This window comes from Typopeltis vanoorti, chromosome 6 (genome assembly GCF_054136105.1).
Source record: "Typopeltis vanoorti isolate ZY-2024b chromosome 6, IOZ_Tvanoo_1.0, whole genome shotgun sequence".
NCBI lineage: Eukaryota > Metazoa > Arthropoda > Arachnida > Uropygi > Thelyphonidae > Typopeltis > Typopeltis vanoorti.
The window spans coordinates 31,622,632-31,645,704 of NC_143554.1; the positions used below are offsets into that span (position 1 = coordinate 31,622,632).

Consider the following 23,073-nt stretch of genomic DNA (forward strand, 5'->3'; position numbering starts at 1 on the left):
CAATATTTTGGTGAAGTCCAGAGGGCCATACCCAGGAAGTCTTAGTATCATGCCTCCATGTTGGTTTTTGGTGGTCTTGCTTTGGTGAGAAGCAAGACCACCAAAAACCAACATATCCAATAGTGAATATAAAGCTCTGCAGGAAATGAAGAAAAACAAAGAAATAGCAGTCACCAAAGCAGATAAGAGGAAACACCACCTTAGTACTCAACCAAATGGGCTACTTCCCTCCCTATTGAATACAATCCCACCAACTCACAAATCAGAAAACTCCATAGGCTCCTTAAGAAGGTCACTTCTTTGCCTGTAGAAGTTACTAACAAATTAAAACCGTTTAACTCTATAACCCCCCCCCCCGTATATATGGACTCCCAAAAACACATAAAGAAAATGTGCCATTATGTCCCATAGTGGATGGCATTGATTCTCCCACAAACAAATTAGCTAAACATTTGGCCAAAGCACACACACACTAGACTGGCAACACACCATCACACATAAAAAACTCAGCCCACTTCAAAACCAGCATAGAAAACCTTACACTCCAACTTCCTGACATAATGGTCAGTTTTGACATCTCCTCCTTATTCACAAATGTCCCACTCAAGGAAACCTTAGAGCTAATCCAAGCTAAATTTCCTCCTGACATCTCAGCCCTATTTCAGTTCACAATGAACTTAGGCTATTTCGTTTGGCAGGGAAAATTCTACAAACAAATAGAGGGGACAGCCATGGGTTCACCACTCTCCCCACCCTTGGCCAACTTCTTTATGGAGACTTTTGAAGAGAAAGTCTTAAACTCTGCCTCATGAAAACCAACCATATGGCTTTGCTATGTTGATGATGTGTTCGCTATTTGGCCACATGGCTCTGATACACTGATCTCCTTAACACACTTAAACAACCAACACCCCAGAATCAAGTTCACCCTGGAAAAAGAAGAAAACAACAGGCCTCCCTTTCCTAGACACACTAGTCACCTGCCAACCTGATGGAACCTTGGTTTTCTCAGTTTATAGAAAACCCACCCATAGAGGCAGATACATTCACCAACAGTCCTCCCCCCACACACACACACAATGATATGGAGTTATTAAGACACTACACAACAAGGCTAAACTAATCTGTTCAAATGACAATGTCCTAACCACTGAACTAAATCACATCCTCAACACTTTCTCAGCCGATGGCTATCCCCTCCCCCCCAAAAAAATAAAAAAAAATATTGAAACCAGCAAACCACAGCCCCTCCCCCCTTCACAACAAGGATTACTCTAAATCCGTCACCATTCCCTACATCCGAGGCACCTCGGAAAAAATTACCAAAATCTTAAAAAATAACATGACGACCTCTTGTTACAGACCATATAGAAAATTGGCATTCCTTATCTGCTCCACTAAAGACCAAGCACTTCCCCTAGACCTACGTGGTGTATTCTGGGTCCCTTGCAGCTGTAAGCTGTCCTACTTTGGCCAAACAGGCAGGACAGCGAATATCAGAATTTCAGAACACAAGGACTATATCTGTTTTCACCAGTATAGCCACTCTGGTCTTCTTGCAGACCATGCTCTGGATACACGCCACAGAATATGGTGGAAGAAAGCCACAATAATACACCGTAGCAAGTTCAAATTTGAAAGCCTTTTCATGGAATCAGCCTCAGTCCTCATAAACATGCCAAACCTCAACAAATTTGGTTGCATGAGACTGCCCCAAATTTGGGAGACATACCTCAGGAGACCTTCAGCCCAATGGTCAAGAATACCATAGCCTGCTAGGGGGAACCATCAGGACTTTTAGGAGAAACAATAGCTTCCTTGCTTCGTCCTCATCTACTGTGTGTAGTGCCTGCGTGCACGTGTCTTTATTTTAAGTTCCTTTGAAGATGGCAACGTGACGCCAAAATATTGGAAATATATATTAAAGTTTAATTTAATTTATATTCTAGTGTACATTGTGAATTCCTTAAGTTAATTAATGATCAAATAATAGAAAGAGAACAAGAAAACCAATTGCCTCTCTGTTTAGCCTTTATTGATTATGAAAAAGCATTTGACTCCATCAAAGCTAATGCAATAATCAAAGCACTCTCCAGAATCAGGGAGTTCCTGGGGAATATATGGACCTCCTCCAGGAAATATACTACCCTGCAACAATCCAACTTCACACGAGTAGCAATAAAATATCCATTGAAAAAGGTGTCCGACAAGGAGACTCTATCACCCAAAATCTTTACAGCAGTCCTTCAAGAAATATTTAATAATATATTAGTAAATATAAAATTGATAACAGAAACTTAACACACCTAAGATATGCAGATGATATCATTTTTGCAAGCACTCCAGAAGACCTATATCATGAAAACAGAAAAGTTGGTCAAAAAATAAACAGAGAAAAAAACTAAAATCATGTTTAATCATTTTGTAACGCCAAAAAACATAATAATAGAAAACAATTTCTTGAAAAGAGTCTCTTCATATACATACTTAGGTCATCTCATTGATCTAAATTGTGGACTCCAATAGTAGAGTTCAACTTGCCTGGAGTGCATTCAGAAAATTGAAAGGCATTATTCAAAACAATGATGTCCCACTCTGTTTAAAAAGGAAGACATTTAACCAGTGTATACTTCCAGTCATTACATATGATTGTGAAACTTGGTCGCTAACAAAAGCACTAGCAAATAAACTAACAACAACAACTCAAAGAAGAATGGAGAGGTTGATGATAGGCATCACATTAGAAGATAAGCAAAACACCTGGATAAGAAGCCAGGCTCACATCACTGACATCATTCTTCACCATAAAATGGAAATGGGTTGGACATCTATTCAGAAGAGAAGATGAGCAATGGGCCACCATACTAACGAACTGGATTCCAAAAGAAGAGAAACGAGGCTGAGGACGTCCTGAAAGAAGGTGGTGATGAATTGTTGAATTTTGTTGGGGAAAATTGGTCAACCATTGCCCAAGAACATAGAAAGGTGGAAAGCACTGGAGTATGCCTTCGTCCAACAGTGAACAGAAAATGGCTGAAAAGAGGAAGTCTTGGACCTACATTAATGGTCTTAATTAAAATTGTTAGAAAAATGAAACATTACTTTTCATTTAAACTTATATATTAGTGAATCGCATTTCATAGATTGATAAGACAAACTGCTTTAAACTTTTGATTTTTTTCTAAATTTATGAAGTCTGATCATCTCATGTTTTTGTTATTTATATTTTTGCAGTATGGCTGCTTCCAGAAAATGTTTATATCTGTACCTTAACTGGAAAAGTCCATCATATTTACAATCTTGCTTGCACAGAAAGGGAGGATGGCACACTTTGTATAGTAACAGGTGGAACAGAATTAACAGTATGGGAATGCATTACATCCCACATGCCTTCTGGAGAGAGGTAAGAATTTCAGATTTCTTGCACATTTTAAGATCTCTTTATGTAATTATTTAATCATTGTTAATTAAATGTTATTTTTATTTAATTTGTTTTTAGTATGGTAGCTCACTATATGTGCTTTTTGGGATAGATCATCCCCCTCCAAGTTTCCTGCAGGATTTATGAAGGGAGATATGCTCCTCAGAATGATCCTCACAAAACTAAGCACACAATGTGATCATGTAGGACCTAAAAAATGGGTAGTTTCACATTCCCACCAAAACGATTGGGTATATGCTCCGAATGGTCACATAGCACCCAGGATTTAAAGAGTTCATCATCCCATGGGAGTGATATGTCGGGGGGGGGGGGGGTATCCAAGTTGCATTCCTGTGAGAAGGCAGTCAGAACCTCTACCAAAGTGTATCAAGACACTGTGCTGGAACTTCACGATAGGCAGTGAACCTTCCAACAGGACTCAGCCACTGCATACAGGCAAGGACCACACAACAATGGTTGGAGGTGAATGTGCCTAACCACACATCACTATCTGGTTGGCCACTTGGAATGATCTGAATCCATTGAACTTCAAATTGTGGTCAGAGCTTGAGAGAGAGCCTGCAAGAAGATTTGGAGCAAGTAGCATTTCTGTTGGATGTTGTGTGTCCACCATTGATATATGGTCTCACAGACTTTGGATGTATGTGTGTGTGTGTGAAGGCAAAAGGGGGCATTTTGAACATTGAGTGCTGCTATATATACATTATACATGTGGTTTGTATGTGCTGTAAATGATTTATTGATAGATTATTTATGACTAACTAGGTATAATATTAGAAATAGCATTCCTTAAGTAAAAAAAATAAAATTATGTAGTGTAAAGTGGATGATTAATGAAATCAAACATGAACTGGAGATGAAAAATAGCTTCTGGAAAAATGAGCAGTTGCATGAGAAATATAAAACTGGCCAGGTAAAAGTGACTACTGGAGTAATGAAGACAAAATGAAACATAAAAAGAAAAAATATCTCTACAGTCCAAGGAAAATACCAAGGTTTTCTTTCATTATGTGACCAGTAGGAGGAAAAATTATTCTGGATGAATGACCCTATTAGATAAAACAGGGTGTAAAGTGATCACTGCAGATGGTATATTGGGGCTGTTTAATGATCAGTTTATTGGGTCATTTCATCTTGGAAAATCAGGTTTTATTCCTGGAGGAATGGTAAGGATTGAAGGCTTAGAAGTGCATAAGGAGAATGTGTTTCAAATACCAAGTACTCTGGAGGTCAGTAAGTCAGTGGGACTGGATGGGATTTCACTTTGTTTTCAGAGAATGTGGTAAGGAACTAACAGATTCAGTGAAAGCTTAGTTACTAGGAAAATGCCCAGTGATTGGAGGAGGGTAAGTTAGTGTTGTTGCACAAGGGGAATGGTAGAATGCAGGCATGAAATTATAGATTAATTTGTGTTTCTTCTGTGGTTGTTAAGGTTTTGGGACAAATTAGTGAGGGGTTATACACAAAATCGATAGAGGAGGGTAATATTATCTGTGAAAGTCAGCATATATTTGTTAAACTTTTTTCAGTAATTTGCTTGCCTTTTAGAATAAAGTGGTAAGAGTGGTTGCGTGATATCACACAGGATTTTTAGCATGCAGGACTTGCGGAATGTATGGTTCCCAGCGGTTGTATATGTGGCAGGTGAGATAAGGGGAAAACGTATATGCACAAAATGCAGGCAACGGGAGGAACTTGGTGAGTTAGAGATGACTATAACTGACCTCATTGAGTCAGAGACAGGAGATTCTCCATGTAGAGAGATCAGTGGTATGATAGAGGGTGAGAGAATATGAATAAAATGAGAGTGGGGAGTATGGAAAGGTTGAATGATTGCAAAGTTTTAGGAGATGGTCTCAATTGGGAGGATGAATAGCAAATAAGAGTGGCTGACTTGCAGAGAGAGAGAGATGAGCTGAAAGAGCAGATGGAATGTTTAGGGAATGAGATGAGAAGTGTGAAAGATGAGATTAGCCAAATGGAAGAGATGAATGCAAGGCAAATCAGAATAGGAGTGAGAGAGAGTTATGGGAATGATAGCAGAGGAGAGAATAGGAACAGTGGAAGAGAGGGAATGAGATAGAGTTAGGGGAAATGATAGCAGAGGAGAGAATGGAAACAGTAGAAGAGAGGGAATGAGAGGAATGCAAGGGAGCACTGGAACCATGGATAGAGTGATGTCAAGAAGGCAGGTAAGTAGGGAAGCACAGAGAAAGTGTTAAAGGAGAGAGAGAGAGAGAGAGAGGGATGCATGTGAGCAATCGAGGAATAGAGTGCAAGAGGTGTAATGTATGAGGACTCAATGATCCGTGGTGTTCAAGATAGTGTTAAGTTCTGAATGAAGCTAAAATTAAATTAATTCACGTTTTTAATACAGACTTAACATGGGCTTGCAATTTTGAATCAATTATTGATATATCAGAATATACTAAACACTTGTAAATTACCAAAATATTACTAAACTGAGAATCTTTCATTTATTTATGTTATAATGTAAAGTATTGTAAATTGCTTAAACCTTACTGCTTAAGTGTAAGTACTTATAAATTGCTGGGAGAAAGAGATAATCCGATTAAATAAAAGTGGCCGGATTCTGAACACGTGCAACAAAGAGTACAGGTGCACCCTTTTGGTAATCCCCCCCCACACACACACTCATACGTTCCAAAATCATGCTAAGAATTCTGTGGGTGACGTGAGGTGATGCTGAAAAATAGGAGGAGAAATCTATGATGTAGAGTGAACGTGTGGCACCCAATTTAAAAAGTCATGCAGCGCCTAAAACTCTTACTCTTATGCTCTCTTACGCTCCGGATCTCGTGCCTTCTTGCGGTCTTGCTGTTGTGTGTGGAGCCTCCTCGTGGCATCCTCTCGTTCCCCGTGGATTCGAGACAATGACTGAGGAACTTTGCCGTGGAATTCCCGAAAGTTTACCGGTCGGCGATCAGCCCAGCAGAAGATAATCACCGATGCTTACGGAGACATCGTTACGATGTTGAGCCAGTTCACCAGAGAACAACGTCTACTTATTTTCGGTGGCAGAGATAAGAGCAGTTTGAACCCTTGAAGAATGCCTCAGAAAAAGCAGAAGGAACGTGGAGTCGAAAGTAATTGTCCAGACGAGGTATGTGAAGTGGCCAAATAGTTCCACAGCAGTTGGGTAACGTACAGACTATGTTTTTTTATAAGTAAATGTGTATTAGAAGGATATCTGTAAATTTTAGGAAGGACTCTAGAGATTGTTTCTTTTAATGATAGAGTAATAATGAGTATTTTGTGAAAGAAATAGTATGAGAGCCCGTGGAGCTAAGGAATTGTCTCTTATAATGATTGAATAAGTTGTGAGAATTTTGTGAGAGAAATTGTATGAGAGCACATGAAGCTAATTTAGTAATTCAGTTAACAATTGTCCTTAGTATTGATGAATAAGTGTGATTTTTCAAGTATAGATTGTAAGCCATGAATGAAGTTCTTTGTCATGCATGCTAAGATAGATATAGAGAATCTGAATAATTAGTGCTCATTCATTAGCAATTGTAGGATACTTAATCAGAGTGTATTCATAATGTGTAAAATGTTTCAATTGAATTAAATGTTTCTGCTTTTTAAGTTTAACTGATGACTTGCCTGATTTTCTTCTCTATTGCACTTTCTCATAAAATACGGACCACAGCAGGAGATTAATTTATAGAGAGGCTGTGACTGCAAACGTAACTTAAAGAAAAATAAGATTGTATACTAAACTGTGTTCTGGTTCCTTAATTCTACATGCTTTGTTAATCTAGGATTCGGGGTGGTGCAGTGAAAAATAAATTTTCCCTGAATCCGAAAAAGGAATTAGAACCAGTGTTGAGACAAAGGAATTGGCATTCACCATTAGTATTCCCTTTGTCCCCCACCCCACTAGCATCATTCTTATAGGGAAGGATCGGCCTAGAGAAACAGTTGAAGTTAAGAGAAATAAAGTTTTACTAAAGAAGGGTTTTACAAGGGCACAAACTTAGTGCAATTAAGATTTAAGATTTAAGAAAACAATAAGAAATTAAAGATAAGAGATATAAAATTTTACAATGGCGCAGACAATAGGATTTATTTAGACAAGATAAAATTTTACAATAAGATGCGTAAGGAGTGTTTGCCTGGAGGAATGATAGAAAGTGTGGCTATGGCGATTAAGAGGGGTGAAAAGGTGGATGAGATGATTGTGATGGTAGGAATAAAGGACTTGAGTGGTAATGTAAATTGGGCAGCGAGAGATATGAGATTCTTGCTTGAGGTTGTACGAAAGAAGACACAAAGAGGAAAGATAGTTTGCGTGTTGCCTAGGTATGATAGTGACGAGCTGAGCAGAAGAGCAGTAATATTGAATAACATAATAGCTAGAATGTGTCAGAAGAGAAGATTGGAATATGTGGATGCGTAGAGGACGTTTGAGGACATAGTGAAATTGTATGCGAGAGACCACTTGCATTTGAATGAGGAAGGACATAGGCATCTGGAGAGATTGCTGTTCTGAAAGAGTCGGTGTGTCCCAGGGTGGATGGCAGCAGGGGTGGCCTCTTGTGGGAATGGGTACTTGGGTGAAGGGGAACGACATCAGGTAATGCTGAGCCCAGTGGAGTCTAGAGGGGATAATGCTGGGTATAGAAACAACGGCATTTTTATGCTTTATACTAATACCAGGAATATTCGGAATAAAGGAGAGGAATTGGTGGCGCAGATAGCATCAGCCTGGCCAAACATTATTGGGATCACTGAGACGTGGTTGACAGAAGAAGATATAATAACAGGAATAGAAGTCGGTGGAGTACTGCTTATGATAAGTGATGACTTATGTTCTCTAAGAGTGGAAGCTTTGGAAAGCAGTAACACTAATCATTTTGAAAGCATATGGTGTGAGGTAGAGGTGGGCAAGACAGGATATTTAGTGGGGTGTTGCTACAGACCAAGGAGCACAGAGGGTGGGGACCAGGAGATGTTTAGACAGTTGAGTTTGGCAAGTGCAAGAAGAATGATTATTATGGGAGATTTTAACTACAGCAGTATAAATTGGGGAGAGGAAGATGCATGTAGCAATAAGGGAATGGAATTTCTAGAATTCTTGAGGGACAAATGTCTTAGGCAACATGTAATAGAGGGAACAAGAGGTTCAAGAGTTTTGGATTTGGTCATAGCATCAGAAGAGTTGATAATAACTGAGATGACATCCCTCCCACCAGTTGGAGAGAGTGACCATATGGTTTTGACTTGGAACATGAATAGACATGCAGGAGTTTCAAAGAGATGGGAACGAATGTGGAATTATTAGGCAGGTGATTATAATAGTCTTAGATGTCAACTTGGGGAAGTTTCATGGGGGGAGGAATTGGAAGGACAGGATATTATTAGTGCTTGGGAAATTGTGAAGGAATATTTGTTAGCAGTAATAGTAAACTGTATTCCACAATTGAAGAAGAGGACACAATTTGGAAAGAGAGGTGATATGATTGAGACTTTTAAACTGTTGAGAAGTGGTTACAAGGTTGACACTGGGGAGTTCTTTTACTTGGTTGAACAGCAGGAAGGAGTGATGACAAGGGGTCATCCCTGGAAGTTATGGAAGGAAACTGTGAGCAAGAGGGTGAGGAGTGGTTTCTTTGCATGGAGGGTGGTTGAACCAAGGAATGCATTGCCTGATAGAGTGGTACGATAGACTTTGTGTTTCTTAGGAAGGACCTCCCGCGATGAGTCTTTTGAACCCATGGAGGCCTGAATAATAATAATAAATAGACCAAAATATTTTATTTTTCTATTTTTGTAGTTTTTTTAATTGCTGATTTTCTTATTCAGATTAGTTAAGAACATGCAGACTTTTGTGGATTTATAAATTAAAGATGTCCAAGGAGTCCTTAGAGACTCATTGAGGGAGGCCTTAAACATCATGTCAAGAACTATTGAACATTTGCACAGTATCTCTCATACTTTGCTTTGAGCTCATTCACAGTCATGGCACCCATATTCTTGGTTTTCATTTTTTATTCAAGTATGAGCAAACAAAGTTTGTTCATGAAGTAACTTCATGACTGGGCTACTTGTATATAGAGGCTAATTCACATTATTACAGTACATCAGTTGCCTTAGTATCCCATATCCTTACAGACATGTATAATGCTGAAACTGGTCTGGGTAGTGACCTTTCCCATAATGCATCGCATTATACATGTCCATAGAGATATATGCTTTGCATTATGGGATACTAAGATAATTGATGTGAAGTAATATATACAAGTAGCCCAGTTGTGAAGTTACTTCGTGTTCAAACTTTGTTTGCTTACACTTGGATAAAGAATGAAACCTAGAATATAATCTCTAGGCATCTTTAATTTATAGTATAACCAAGTGAACAAACTTTCAACTTGTATAGATTTATTTAAAACTATAACATCATTATGTAAACTGAAGAGAGAGAGATTTAGATCACCAATTTTATGTTAGGTTAACTGCCACATTTTCATCATCATGTGTTCTATATAGATGATGAATAAGAGCCAAAATATCCTTCCCTCTTATCTTTCACCTGATTTTCAGTCAAAATATATTCGTGTGTCTTCTTTAATTCTATCAGTTAACTTATTTCTTAATATAATGTCCTTTTTGCACCCTGTGAATCATAGCATTATGAACAGTTTTTCTGTTGGCACCTTGTTATATTTCCATGATTTCTCAACTGTTTTCTTAAAGTGAAAATCTGATCTTGACATTATAATTTCCTCTAAACTAGTTTAGAGGAAATTGTAATTTCCTCCGATTTCTCTTGGCCTCTTCTCAAGTATGTTTGCATAATTCTTACATGGAACACTTAATAAGGAAATTCCTTTGTCATTTTCACGTGCAGTTTTATAGATGAGTACTATTCAGAGCTCTACTACAATCATTCTTAATTGGACAGTACAGCCATTGTAAAACTTATACCTGAATTTGAGGATTTCTAGTTAATATAAATGATAATTAATGTATTCAACCCAAGGCTGTCTTATTTTTTTCTTAAATCAATAACAAATTACACGATAACCACAGTAATTAACTTTAATTAAATAAAGGTACAAATATTTCGTATTGAATTAACAGTACATCATCAGTGTAGACAACAAGCAATTCGAAGGAATGGAATACAAAGTACATAACAGTCAGTAGATTACCAATTAAAAACTGTTGCTGCATGCTAGAAATTATTATTAAATAATTCTTAAAAACTATTTCTTTGATGGCTATATAAGATAAAATCTCCCAAATTTTTGAGAGAGAGAGAGACAATCATTTCGATTCAGATTTGGCCAATGTAAAAGGGTTTCGCAACTTTCTTTGAAAACACGTTCGTATTTAAACTTGCATCTATGGAGAAGATGAGCTTTATCCCACTGGATATTGTGTTTAGTTTCAGTACTATGTTGTGCCAGACCAGACTTTGAGGTTTCATGTATTTGATATAATATTGATATTCATTTCATTCTTTTTTCCACAGAATGGCCAGTTTGTCCAAAGTATGTTAAATTACATTCACACAGTATCTGGTAAACACCAGATAGAGGTGCCAGTTTGTCTTTTGTAGATGGCAACAGGTGAGAAATTTTGAGGTGAGATAGATGATAGTTCTTCAAAATTCTGCCAATCAGTTCTGAGATGCCAGAAATATAAAGGAATGGAACCTTGGGGTCTGTTGAAGAATCCTGAGGTGTTGGAACATAGGAGTCAATTATTTGCTGGATTTGATTATAGTCCTAACCATTAAATTCATTAACGTTTTGATAGTGAAAAGTTCTTGTTGTAAGCTTGTGGGAGAGGAGCACACTTTGTGCTCTATTAACTCATCTACGATGAGTCTTTGACTCCATGGAGGTTTTTATAATAATAATAATTATTAATTAAAGACTTTATAACACCAATTTTTTGAGAGGTGTGATGAGCAGACTTTTGATAAATGTATCTGCCCGTAAAGGTAGGTTTTCAATAAACATTTTGAGAGATTCTTATCTTATGTAACCATCAAAGAAATAATTTTTTTCTTTGATGAATAAAAACGTTTTTAAACTTCTAATAAAAATAATAATAAAAACGTTTTTAAACTTCTAACAACTAAAGTTTTTCCACTTGGTTATACTGTAAGGATATGTGCTTTGCATCACTAATGACTTCACATCACTGAGGAAAGTGATGTGAAGTCATTAGCTTCTATATACGAGTTGTCCCAGTCCTGAAAATACTTTAGGCTCAAACTTTGGATGAAGGATTAAACCAAGTATATAATTTCTTGGTATCTTTAATTTATAGTATAACCAAGTGGAAAACTTCCAACAATTAATGTAACTTGAAGTGTAGCATTACACTCTCTCAAGCAGCTTCCCACATTATCCAACCCTTTGCAGATGAGATTCCCATTAATAATAATAATTAAGCTGTGTTAGTAGCTTAGTCAATAATGTGTATGCTACAAACCTAAAATTTAATAGAACAATATAAGAAAATAAAACCATACATTTTAAGCTATTTTATATCATAAAAGCAAGAAAAAAATAATCTTTAAAGGTACCTGTGGCATAATTATAAATAATGAATTACACGATAACCACAGTAATTAACTTTAATGAAATACAGGTACAAATATTTTGTACTGAAATGGCCTTCTACTTTAATCCAGAGTATTGTTATAGTAAGCTGTGACACCTTTTCACTACTCATATATGAAAATATGGCTTCCACATTACTTCAACCTTAGTATCACCTCTGTGTCTGGTTCCCACCGATGAGACCTCAATAAAGGTCGAAACCGGTCTGGGTAGTCATCCTTCCTATAAATGCATAGTGTTGGTTTTGTCTTTCATCCAACCTTATATTTGCTAGTTGTTGGTTGACCCCACATTCAAACATAAAGAAAATTTTTATTATACTGCACCACTCTATGCTTGAAATCACACAATTATTGTGAAGGAATCAAGCATCAAATAGCACAACAGCAACATGAACTTACTACAGGCCGAAATTTTCTTACATATACATAGGGTTTCCCCGCAAGATTCATATTTTAATGAGCAGTGCAATGAAACTGAAATTAGGCAAGCACAAGAATCAAGTTAAACAAGATATTTAATTCTCTCACAAAATTATTTTTACATAAGAAACAGGAACTCTATTAAGATCAATACAATTAGAAAATAATTTATGCATTCTATAAAGTATTTAGATTCTACTCAGTTGAGTGCATCATTTACTGCTAGAACATATAAGGCTTTCACAATTCTCATCCGTTAGGATTTCAACTTAGTTTCACCTTAAACAACAACAATATTCAGCAAAACACTTAAAAAGTAATTCTTTTTAGTCTCATAGAATAATCACAAACTTCAATTTTATCAAACACTTAGCTGGCATCTTCGATATCTATCAGAGGATTAAAATAGTTCTTAAAAGGCTCAGTCTTGCATTTACATATACTTTGTGAGATAACACATTCAAACACGAACTAATTCTTCAATGAAGTTTCACAAGGAAAATGTTTTATAATATCACTCATTCAAGCTTGACTAGCTGGCTCCAGCAACACGAAATTTGACCAAGTTCTCCGGACACAAGTAACACTATTACACATTAGTTATAGAATAGATATTCTTACCGGTATGATCATCATAGCTTGCACATTATGGAAAACTCTTACAACACTTCTAGGCACTTGATAATCTTCCACTATAGGCAACACAAAACTTATAGTATCCCTGAGTTCAATAACTTATTTGTTAAGACTGGAAAATGTATTTTCTTGCTCGTAATAACTTATCTTACGATAAATCTCGATCATATTATTATCCTTTCACTCGGGTAAATTCCTTTACAAGGTGACAGGAAACTATAAATAAATATGAGTTCGAAGTAAGATTCATTAAAATAAGAACAAGTTTCCAAATCTTTCTTACGTCGTATGATCCCAGGTTAGATCACATCTCGCGACCTTCCCACACTCTCTCCAATTTCCTTCTGGTTCCTTCTTCCTATATCTCATAAATCCTCTTTCTCTTTTCCGCTCTTTCAATTTACAACGAAATTCCCATGTGATCGTTGTACAGTTCCCAACGATAAGGCACGTGTTATCTCAAAATAACATAGTTTTCTGACAGCAGCCAATCAAACCACATTAGCAGAGTCCCTTAGAAATACTTTCACTTTCAGTAACAACAAATAAAATGCATATATTACAGTTCGCTTAGGATACATTTACAAGTTAATATAAAGAATTTATATAAGATAAATAACTAAAAAAAATTACAATTATTATTTCAGTGAACAAAAAACAGTAAGTGTTTAAATTACAATTTACTTAGGAGCAAACTTAGCTCAGGAAATGCAATTCGTATTAAATCATGAAATTCTTCATTCACAATTTAACAATAGTATTATACATGTCTGTAAGGATATGTGCTTTGCATTATGGGATACTAAGGAAAGTGATATGAAGTCATTAGCTTCTATATATGAGTTGCCCCAGTCCTGAAAATACTTCAGGTGCAAACTTTATTTGCTTACACTTGGATAAAAAATTAAACCAAGTATATAATTTCTTGGTATCTTTAATTTATAATTCAAGTTACATTAGGTCTGCAGTTATCAAGGTGGTGGTTTCACACAAGATTTTACAGAGAATTACAAGAGATTAGGGCAGACATTAGTGCCAATTAAGTATTCAGCGATCTTTAAAAGTTATTTTTTCAACAGTTAGTTGTTGAAAGTTTTTCCACTTGGTTATACTATAAATTAAAGATACCAAGAAATTGTATACTTGGTTTTATCCTTTATCCAATTGTAAGCAAACAAAGTTTGCACCTTAAGTATTTTCAGGACTGGGGCAACTTGTGATAAATGTGATATGACTTCACATCACTTGCCACTTACCACGAGTTGCCCCAGTCCCGAAAATACTTCAGGCGCAAACTTTGTTTGCTTACACTTGGATAAAGGATTAAACCAAGTATATAATTTCTTGGTATCTTTAATTTATAGTATAACCGAGTGGAAAATCTTTCAAGAACTATCTATCTCTAATCCAGAGTATTATAATAATAAGGTGTGACACCTTTTGGCAACTCATATATAAAAATATGACTTCTGCATTACTTCAACCTTGGTATCACCTCTGGGTCTGGCTCCCACTGATGAGACCTCAATAAAGGTCAAAACCAGTCTGGGTAGTGACCCTTCTCATAATGCATAGCATTATACATGTCTGCAAGATGTGCTTTGCATTATGGGATATTAAGGCAAGTGATGTGAAGTTAATATCACCTTTACCACGAGTTGCCCCAGTCCTGAAAATATTTCAGCCGCAAACTTTGTTTGCTTACACTTGGATAAAGGATTAAACCAAGTATATAATTTCTTGGCATCTTTAATTCAAGCAGTCACTTGGAGAGGAAGAGTTACTATCAATCATATTATCATATATATTCTTCTTCTTCTTCTGCAGCTTCTCCCACTTAAGTGGGGTCACTGTTGATAATGAGTCTCCTCCACACCTTCCTGTCTTGGGCTGTCACCACATCCAAGTTCTTCATCCTCAAGTCCTCTTCTACCAGCTCCCACCATCTCTTCTTTGGCCGCCCACGCTTCCACCTTCCTTGCACATCCATCTGCATGACCTTCGTCCCACATATTCGTCCTCCCTCCTCATCACATGACCAAACCATCTCAACCTTGCCTCCTGTATTTTCACTCCTAAGTTCGTAACTTTCACTGTTCCCCTGACATAGTCATTTCTCAGACGATCCTTTCTGGTCACACCGCACATCCACCTAAGCATTCTCATCTCTGCTACTTCCATCCTGCTGATGTTATTTTTCCTCAGGGCCACAGTTTCTATAGCATATGTCATAGCTGGCCTCACTACTGTCCTATAGATTTTGCCTTTCAGATTGATCGGCACCCTCTTATCGCATAACACTCCAGCCATCTCCCTCCAGTTCCTCCAACCCGCTTGTATCCTGCATCCCACTTCCTTCTCAACTCCTCCATCTTCTTCCACTATTGAACCTAAGTATCTAAAGTTTCTCACCTTCCTGATGACATTTCATTCCAGCTCCAGATCTGTCTCCTGTCCGCCGCCCACTGTGCAACACATATACTCTGTCTTACTTCTGCTCAGTCTCATACCTCTTTCTTCCAGTACTTTCCTCCATCTTTCCAGTTTAGTTCCTGCTTCTTCTCTTGAATCTGCATACAACATTGTCCAAGGTGCATCTTCTCTCACCACCTCCATCACAATATTAAACAGAAACGGACTTAATGCTGACCCTTGATGCAAGCCAACTGTCACTGGAAAACTTTCTGTCAGTCCCAGACAGGTCCGAACACTTGTCTTCACATTTCTGTACATTTCACGCAACAACCTGACATATTTCTCCGGAACCTTCTCCCTCAGACACCTCCAGACTTTGCCTTGGCACTCTATCGTATGCTTTCTCCAGATCAATAAATGCCAGATGTAGCTCCCGTTGTTTCTCTCGAAACTTTTCCATCATCTGCCGTAACCCAAAGATAACATCTGTTGTTGATCTATCAGGCATGAAGCCAAATTGTTCCTTTGCAATCTCCACCTCCTTCCTCAATCTTCCATCAAGAACCCTTTCTAGGATTTTCATTGTGTGGGACATCAACTTTATTCCTCTGTAATTTTTACAGTCTTGTGCATCCCCTTTACCCTTGTAGATGGGGACAAGAGTACTCTCCCTCCATTCCTCAGGTATATTTTCCTGTTGGCAAACTTTCATGAACAGGTCCCATGGCAGGTCAATTCCCTCTTCCCCCAGTGCCTTCCATGCCTCCACTGGAATTCTGTTGGGGCCTACCGATTTTCCATTCCTCATCCTCTTCATGGCCTCCGTCACTTCCACTCTACTGATGTTCTGCACCATCCCCTCAGAAGGCTGCCCATCTTCTCTGTGAGTCCTTGTATTTTCCTCATTCAAAAGTCCCTGAAAGTATATTTTCCATCTGTTTCTTATGTCCACATCCCTCCATAATACTCTTCCTTCAGCGTCTTTGATCTGCCTCACATGTAAGATGTCCTTAGCTGCTTTATTTCTACATTTCGCTAGTTGGTAAATTTTTCTCTGTCCTTCCTTTGTTTCTAATTGATCATACAGATCTTGATATGCCATGGCCTTTGCCTGTGCTACAACTCTCTTGGCTTCTTGCTTTCTCTCTTTGTACACCTCTCTGTCCTCTTCCACTCTTGACTCATCCCACTTCTGCTTTGCCTTCTTCTTAGCTGTCACTGCCACTTGTACATTATTATTCCACCACCCCTCCTTGTCTAATCTTTCCAGATGTCTCACCATGCACCTCGATTGCACAGCTCAGGATTACTTTTGAATTATGTTTCCACCAATCTTGTACACTTTCCAGTCCATCCGAAATCCTCTCTAACACTCTCTCCCTAAAACGATTCCTCACACTTTCCTCTTTTAAGCGAAACGACTTAATTGTCTTCATCCCATGGCATCCAGAGGTTCTTATCTTCGATCTTATTTTAAAGTCTGCGCACAGCAGTCGGTGCGCTGACTTTAAAATAAGTCTGTGCACCGACTGTAAATATTCTTACAAGTGTAAGAATATTTCACTTGATCTGTTGGAATTACTTTACAATTTGTCACAACCTTAAGATGTTTTCTTCTAGTCAAAATGTAGTCAATTTGTGAACTGTTGTTACCACTCCTAAATGGTATCAAATGTTCTTCTCTCTTGTAGAAAAACAAGTTCACAATTGCAGATCAAATGTTACTACAAAGTCCACAACCCTCTGTCCTTCCTGGTTCATCATTCCCACTCCGTGGCCACCATGCACCCTTTCACAGTCTCTATTCTGTCTCCCTATATGTCCGTTCCAGGGATATATATTATCATATATATACCTGGCTATATTAATATGTCAGTGGCATAAACTGGATAGGATCAGAAATATATAAATTCTCCATTCTTAGAAAAGATGTTTTTGGGTGTATGTGTATGTATGTGAGCAGGAGGTGGTGGGAGGTATTCATATATATTGTTGGCCAAAAGATGAGTACATAATGATTTTATCATGGTCATTTTGGGTAGAAATTGATAACACAGATAGAGCTAATAATAGTTAAGTTTTAAAATTTACTTCTCTCCTTCTTTCCCTCTTTAGGAAACTTAGATCTAATAAAATCCTGCTTGCAATACTAATATACACGCATTTTTTTATCACAAGTCTTCTCGTAGGGTAAAGAGTGACATCATGGATTGAAGAGTATGTATACCGTGCACTTTCCAAAAGAGGTAAAATGATTTCATCACCTTTTTCTGAGACTAGCTAATGCAGCCTCACTTGAAAAAAAAAAAATCTAGAAAATTTTTGCTTCACTCTTAACTGGATGAACTTAGGTTTTGCAGCTAAGAGAAATGTGTTGTTCAACTAACAGAGGGCATTCTATGAGATTATCTTTTGTTTTTGTAAGAATATTTTTTTACTGAATTTTTTCACTTAATAGAATAATATCATTGTAGAATCAAGTGGATATTTAATAGTGTACATTATCTTTCAGGGAACCAGATGTTTTTCATATTGATGTGTTGCAATACCTTAACAAAGAATTGCAAGAGAATAGTGCAGAAGTTAGTGTAAATTCAGAGTTCAATGACCTTAAAAGGTTATTTTTTCAACAGTTACCTGAAAGACTTGGACTTTCAAAATGGTGTACTCTGTTGTGATTTATATTCATATAAGACAATTATTCTTGTAGTATTTCGTTGCTAGTTAGTAAATCACATGATATGGATAGTTAGATTATAAAAATAATAGGAGCACAAGGAGTGATCACCATACTTTTGTTCTGCTTCTAACAGATGTAAGTAAAACTTAATTTTATATTGATATAGTTTTATATTATGAATGCTTCATTAAATAAAACAGCAGGATGCAATCTTTTAAATAATGCTAGTCTTATTAGTAGCTGAGTCGATAGCATCTTTACTTTGAAACCAAAAAACATATGAAAGAGGATTGTTACCACAGAGCCCCCCCCCCCGCCAAATAATAAAATAATAATTTATGTTAGATTTAATTTTGAAGACATCATGATCTTATTAAAGCCCTGATATATATACAACATAGAACTAAGTGAACTAAGTGGTAGAAAAAAACATTTATATTTAACACTACTAGTTTCATGAACAACTTCTGGGTTCACTTCCTCAACAGAAAATTGTGAATTAACCCCCAAACCAGCCATGATGTCTATAGATGTGCATCTAAATCTGGATACGATTCTGTAACACCTATTGAATAACACGGATAAGAAGTGCAATTTGGTCTCACTATTTCATTCACCTTGGCTGGTAGGGAGGTTAAATAAACATTTAATCTCCAAACAGGTAATGATAACCATATTATATATTTGATAAATGACTGACAATGTGTGCATCCAGATTTGATGCAAGTTCATGTTGCATTGGTGTGTTTTTTTAAATATTTTGAATGACTTTTTAAAAACTCTGGAGCAGAAACTGTAATCACATAGATCATTGTAATGCATTGTAACAATAATACTTCTTGCGTGCGTGCACGCGCGTTTTGTTAATTCTACAAGATTTAACAATGCATATCTCTTCTAACTTGCCTGTATGTCGTACTTAATACATTCTACGAGTGACCTTGTAAATCCCAAGTTTCTTAAGTGGAAGGCGAATAGGTTTTGGCAGTCTAAGGAGTCCTGAAATGTTGTTTAGTGGAAAGAAAGAAACATTAATCCCTTATATCCAATATAGTATCATTGAAATCTTCTACCATACGTGATGTCTTTCACATGCTCTTCCATAAGCAACTCAATGAATTTCTCCATCTGACTAAAATAGAGCACGTTGCAGTGACATCAAACTAAGGATGCTTTTGGCCGTCATGTTTCAGTTTAGGTGTACAAATAAGAAATGGAGTTTGGTTAGAGGAGTAAAAGAAGTGTGGATTTTAAATTTCTTGAGAATTGTAGCTAACTATGATGATAGATTGAGAGAATGCAAATTACAGAGCCTAGTGGATAGAAGGAAGAGGAGAGACATGATTGAGATGTGTAAATTGGTAAGGGATAATTACCAGATTAACACGAATGAGATTTTTCATAGAATATCTAGAGACAGGAGGAGAATGAGAGGCCATTCGTGGAAGCTATATAAGGTTACGAGTACATTTTTTACATAGAGAATGGTGCATGTATTAGTCATAAATATGGATGCATGCATTGCATTTATTTTTTTAGTAATTTATCAAATATTTCATACGGTTATCATTACCTGTTTGGAGATTGGGTGTTGATCTTTGAGATGGTTTAGGAACCCCTTTAAGGAATCTTTTCCATGGCTCCATATGAAGAAAATCAATATACCTTTTCCATAACCTTGGCTTTAATGAGAAGGAATTGATTGTTTTTTCTTCAAAGGTTTCTAAATATAAATATGCTAACATAGGAGATAATGGCAAAGCCAAAGTTCTGTTTGTAAATAGTATTTTTAAAAAAGAAAGTAATCAGGAGTGACATATATATATATATTTTTTTTTTTTTGATAACTTATCTTTTAAAAGAATTAAAAGCTCTTCTGCAGGCACATTAGTAAAGAGGGAAATAACATTGAAACTGGCCATAATTTCATCTTTTTGAAAATGTATGTCTTTAACAATTGAAACAAAAGTGTTCAGAATTCTTCAAAAAGGAGGTGGTTTTTCAACTTTTTAAAACTTTGACCAAATGTTTTGAAAGCTTGTATGTTGGATGTCAATGCCTTCTATGATGAGTCTTAGATACCTTCATGTGCAATCTCATCATTATCTGCCTCAAAAACTTGGCATAATTTCTACATTAGGTAAATGTGCTTGCTTCCTCCTCAGGGAAGAAGAGATCACCAAAGAACTATAGTTTCTTCTTACAGACTGTTAATAAGCTGCTATTTAATCTGCTTGCTTACTGTATTGAAGATAGTAATGATGTAAAGGGCTTTATATTTTTACCATATATCAGCTCCGTTTCACCAGTTAGTTAAAATTCTCAAGAAACTTAAAATCCGCACTTCTTTTACTACTGTAACCAAACTTCATTCCTTACTTGGTACACCTAAACTGAAACATGACAGCTTAAAGCATGCCAGAGTTTATTGTCTTTGGTGTATCTGCAACATGCCCTATTTTGGCCAGATGGGGAAATCGATTGAGTTGCATATGGAACTCACTACGTGATATGAATGACATTGCGTATGGAACTAGAGCAGCTCACTATCTAATCACCTTCTTAATTTTTACTCATCACTCATTCAGTCATCTGGAACAAATCAGAAAGCATTTTTAGATGCTATGATGAGAAGAATTCTGGAATCAACAGCAGTCCATCTTAATACGAACCTCAGCTATAACCTCTCTGATTGTCACTCCTCAGCTATCCAACTTTGGCACACATGAGATTGTGCCCTACAAAACTATGGCCTCCACAAATCAGCAATTCTATTTTTGCAAGTTAATTAATAGCTGTTGTTCTCCTACAGGAGATATATACAGGGTGTTCGGGATAAATTTGACAGTTTCGTAAGGAAAAAGAAAATCTTCTTTGTATCTATTAAATTTAATGAATTGACAAAAAAACATTACAGGCAGAGTTAATTACAATACTATCAACAAGATTTACTCAAAATAACCACCATTAGCATCGATCACAGCTTCAATTCTGCTTCGGAACCTCGAACAAGCTGATGCTACAGTCTCCCTGGGAAGGGCCGCAAAAACTGTTTTAATTTTATCCATTAACTGGGCTTTTGTATTACTGGAAGTGCGATTGGTGTCTTTTTCAACTGCGCCCCATACAAAATAATCCATGGGGTTAAGGTCTGGGGAGTTTGGAGGCCAAACATTTGGACTGGTGAAGTCGTAGAAATTTTCAGACAACCATTTTTGACTTTTCCCAGAGGTGTGGCAAGGGGCCGAATCCTGCTGCCATACATACGGCCTACCATTGGCTACCCTTGTTATCCAGGGCTTGACTACAGTTAGCAACTCCACGAACAAAGCCCGAATTCCAATGCCAGGGTTCTTCAACACCTGTTCCTGCAGATTTGTGAGGAATTCTGCTGTACGAACGCAATCAGATCGTCTGCTAGGGATCTTTCTTCTTGCTACATCCTCGTAGTCACCATTGCAAGTCTCTAGTTCATGCCTGATTGTTTTTACTGTATTCAGGGAGCATTGGGCAGCAGTCGTAATATCCTTATTTTGATGGCGGGCACGAATCATCATGATACAAGTTATTCTCTTCCATGATTCAGGTGGGTTCCAGCTATCCGTCCTTTCTGACATCTTGTATATGAATGAAGAAGGGTCCAAACTTTTAAATGAAGAGAAGTGTGTGTTAATACATGTAACTTACGGAAAAATATAATTAATTATAAATATGTCAAATTTATCCCGAACACCCTGTATATATATATATTTTTTTTTTTTTTTTGTATTTCTCTTTTCACATTATGCACCCATGAAATCTTCTAAGAAGACAAAACTAGTTGTGCGCTCAAATAATAAATTTTTCTATTTTATTATCCCAAGAAAATGAGGATGTTCTCTAAAGAGATTCAACAATCTCTTCTAAGGCTGGAACAGGCCATTCTAGGCCTAAATCCTTGAAAAGCGTAATGATAATTTTGTTATCCCTCAGCTCCTAGTCATTAAATTTCTTCAAATATATATATTTTAGCTTGAATGAAATAAAACACATAGCAAATGATTTATTAGAAAACTTGCTATCTGTTTTTTTTTATGTAACTCCAGCCTATGAAAGGGTTTAGTAAACATATAGTACATTAGTACTCTGGGTGAGTTCACAATTGTTTTCCTATTATTTTTTTTTTAATCTTATATATATATTTTTTCTATTTTAATTTATTTTCACATAGTCCAGAAACCATGCTCTACAGACCAAGAAACATGGAACATTTTTGAGCCACACGAGGCCTCTAATAAGTTGTACACACTAGTCTCACGCTGTACTATGAATTTAATCTCCCATGTAAGGACAATCACAAATAGCCATGGCTACAGCCTAATGGATGGAGAGCAGATACAGAAACCAGGCCAGTATTTGGTTTTTAAGAAAAGTTTTCTAATAAACTATGTTTAGATCCATTTTATTTCATTAAAATAATTTGAAAAGGTATTACTAATGACATAGACAAACAGTAATTTAAAAGTATGCCAGATATATCTATATACAGAAATAGTAATTCAGAAGTATTGTTGTGTATTTAATAAATTTAGTTTAATCCTTTATCCAAGTGTAAGCAAACAAAGTTTGTGCCTGAAAATATCTTCAGGAGTGAGGTAAGGTATTATATTTTAACCAAGTACAAAATAAACTTCCATCATCTTTATCTAAATCCAGAGTACACTGGTACACTGGTTGGCAACTTGTATAGATAAATATGACCTCTCCATAGCTTCTGCCTTAGTATCACCACTCTGGGTCTGCCTCCCACTGACGAGACCTCAATAAAGGTCGAAACCGGTCTAGGTAGTGGCTCTTCCCTTAATGCATAGCAGGAGATGTGCTTTGCATTATGGG

The 23,073-nt window shown here is 36.8% G+C and overlaps 1 protein-coding gene across 3 annotated transcripts in view; it reads left to right on the forward strand.

Moving 5' to 3' along the window:
• LOC150105360 (transducin beta-like protein 3) overlaps nucleotides 1-22,539 on the forward strand; it is a 324,945-nt gene extending 302,406 nt beyond the window's left edge. For 2 of the 3 annotated variants that reach the window (XM_090394739.1, XM_090394738.1), the window contains exons 10-11: nucleotides 3,235-3,403; nucleotides 18,031-18,385. In XM_090394739.1, the coding sequence (XP_090250865.1) occupies nucleotides 3,235-3,403; nucleotides 18,031-18,196 (335 nt within the window). In that variant the 3' untranslated portion in view covers nucleotides 18,197-18,385. Of the gene's footprint in view, nucleotides 1-3,234; nucleotides 3,404-18,030; nucleotides 18,386-22,408 lie in introns of those variants that run through there. The other variant, XR_016548482.1, reaches the window with a different exon arrangement.
• The last annotated feature ends 534 nt before the right edge of the window (nucleotides 22,540-23,073 follow it).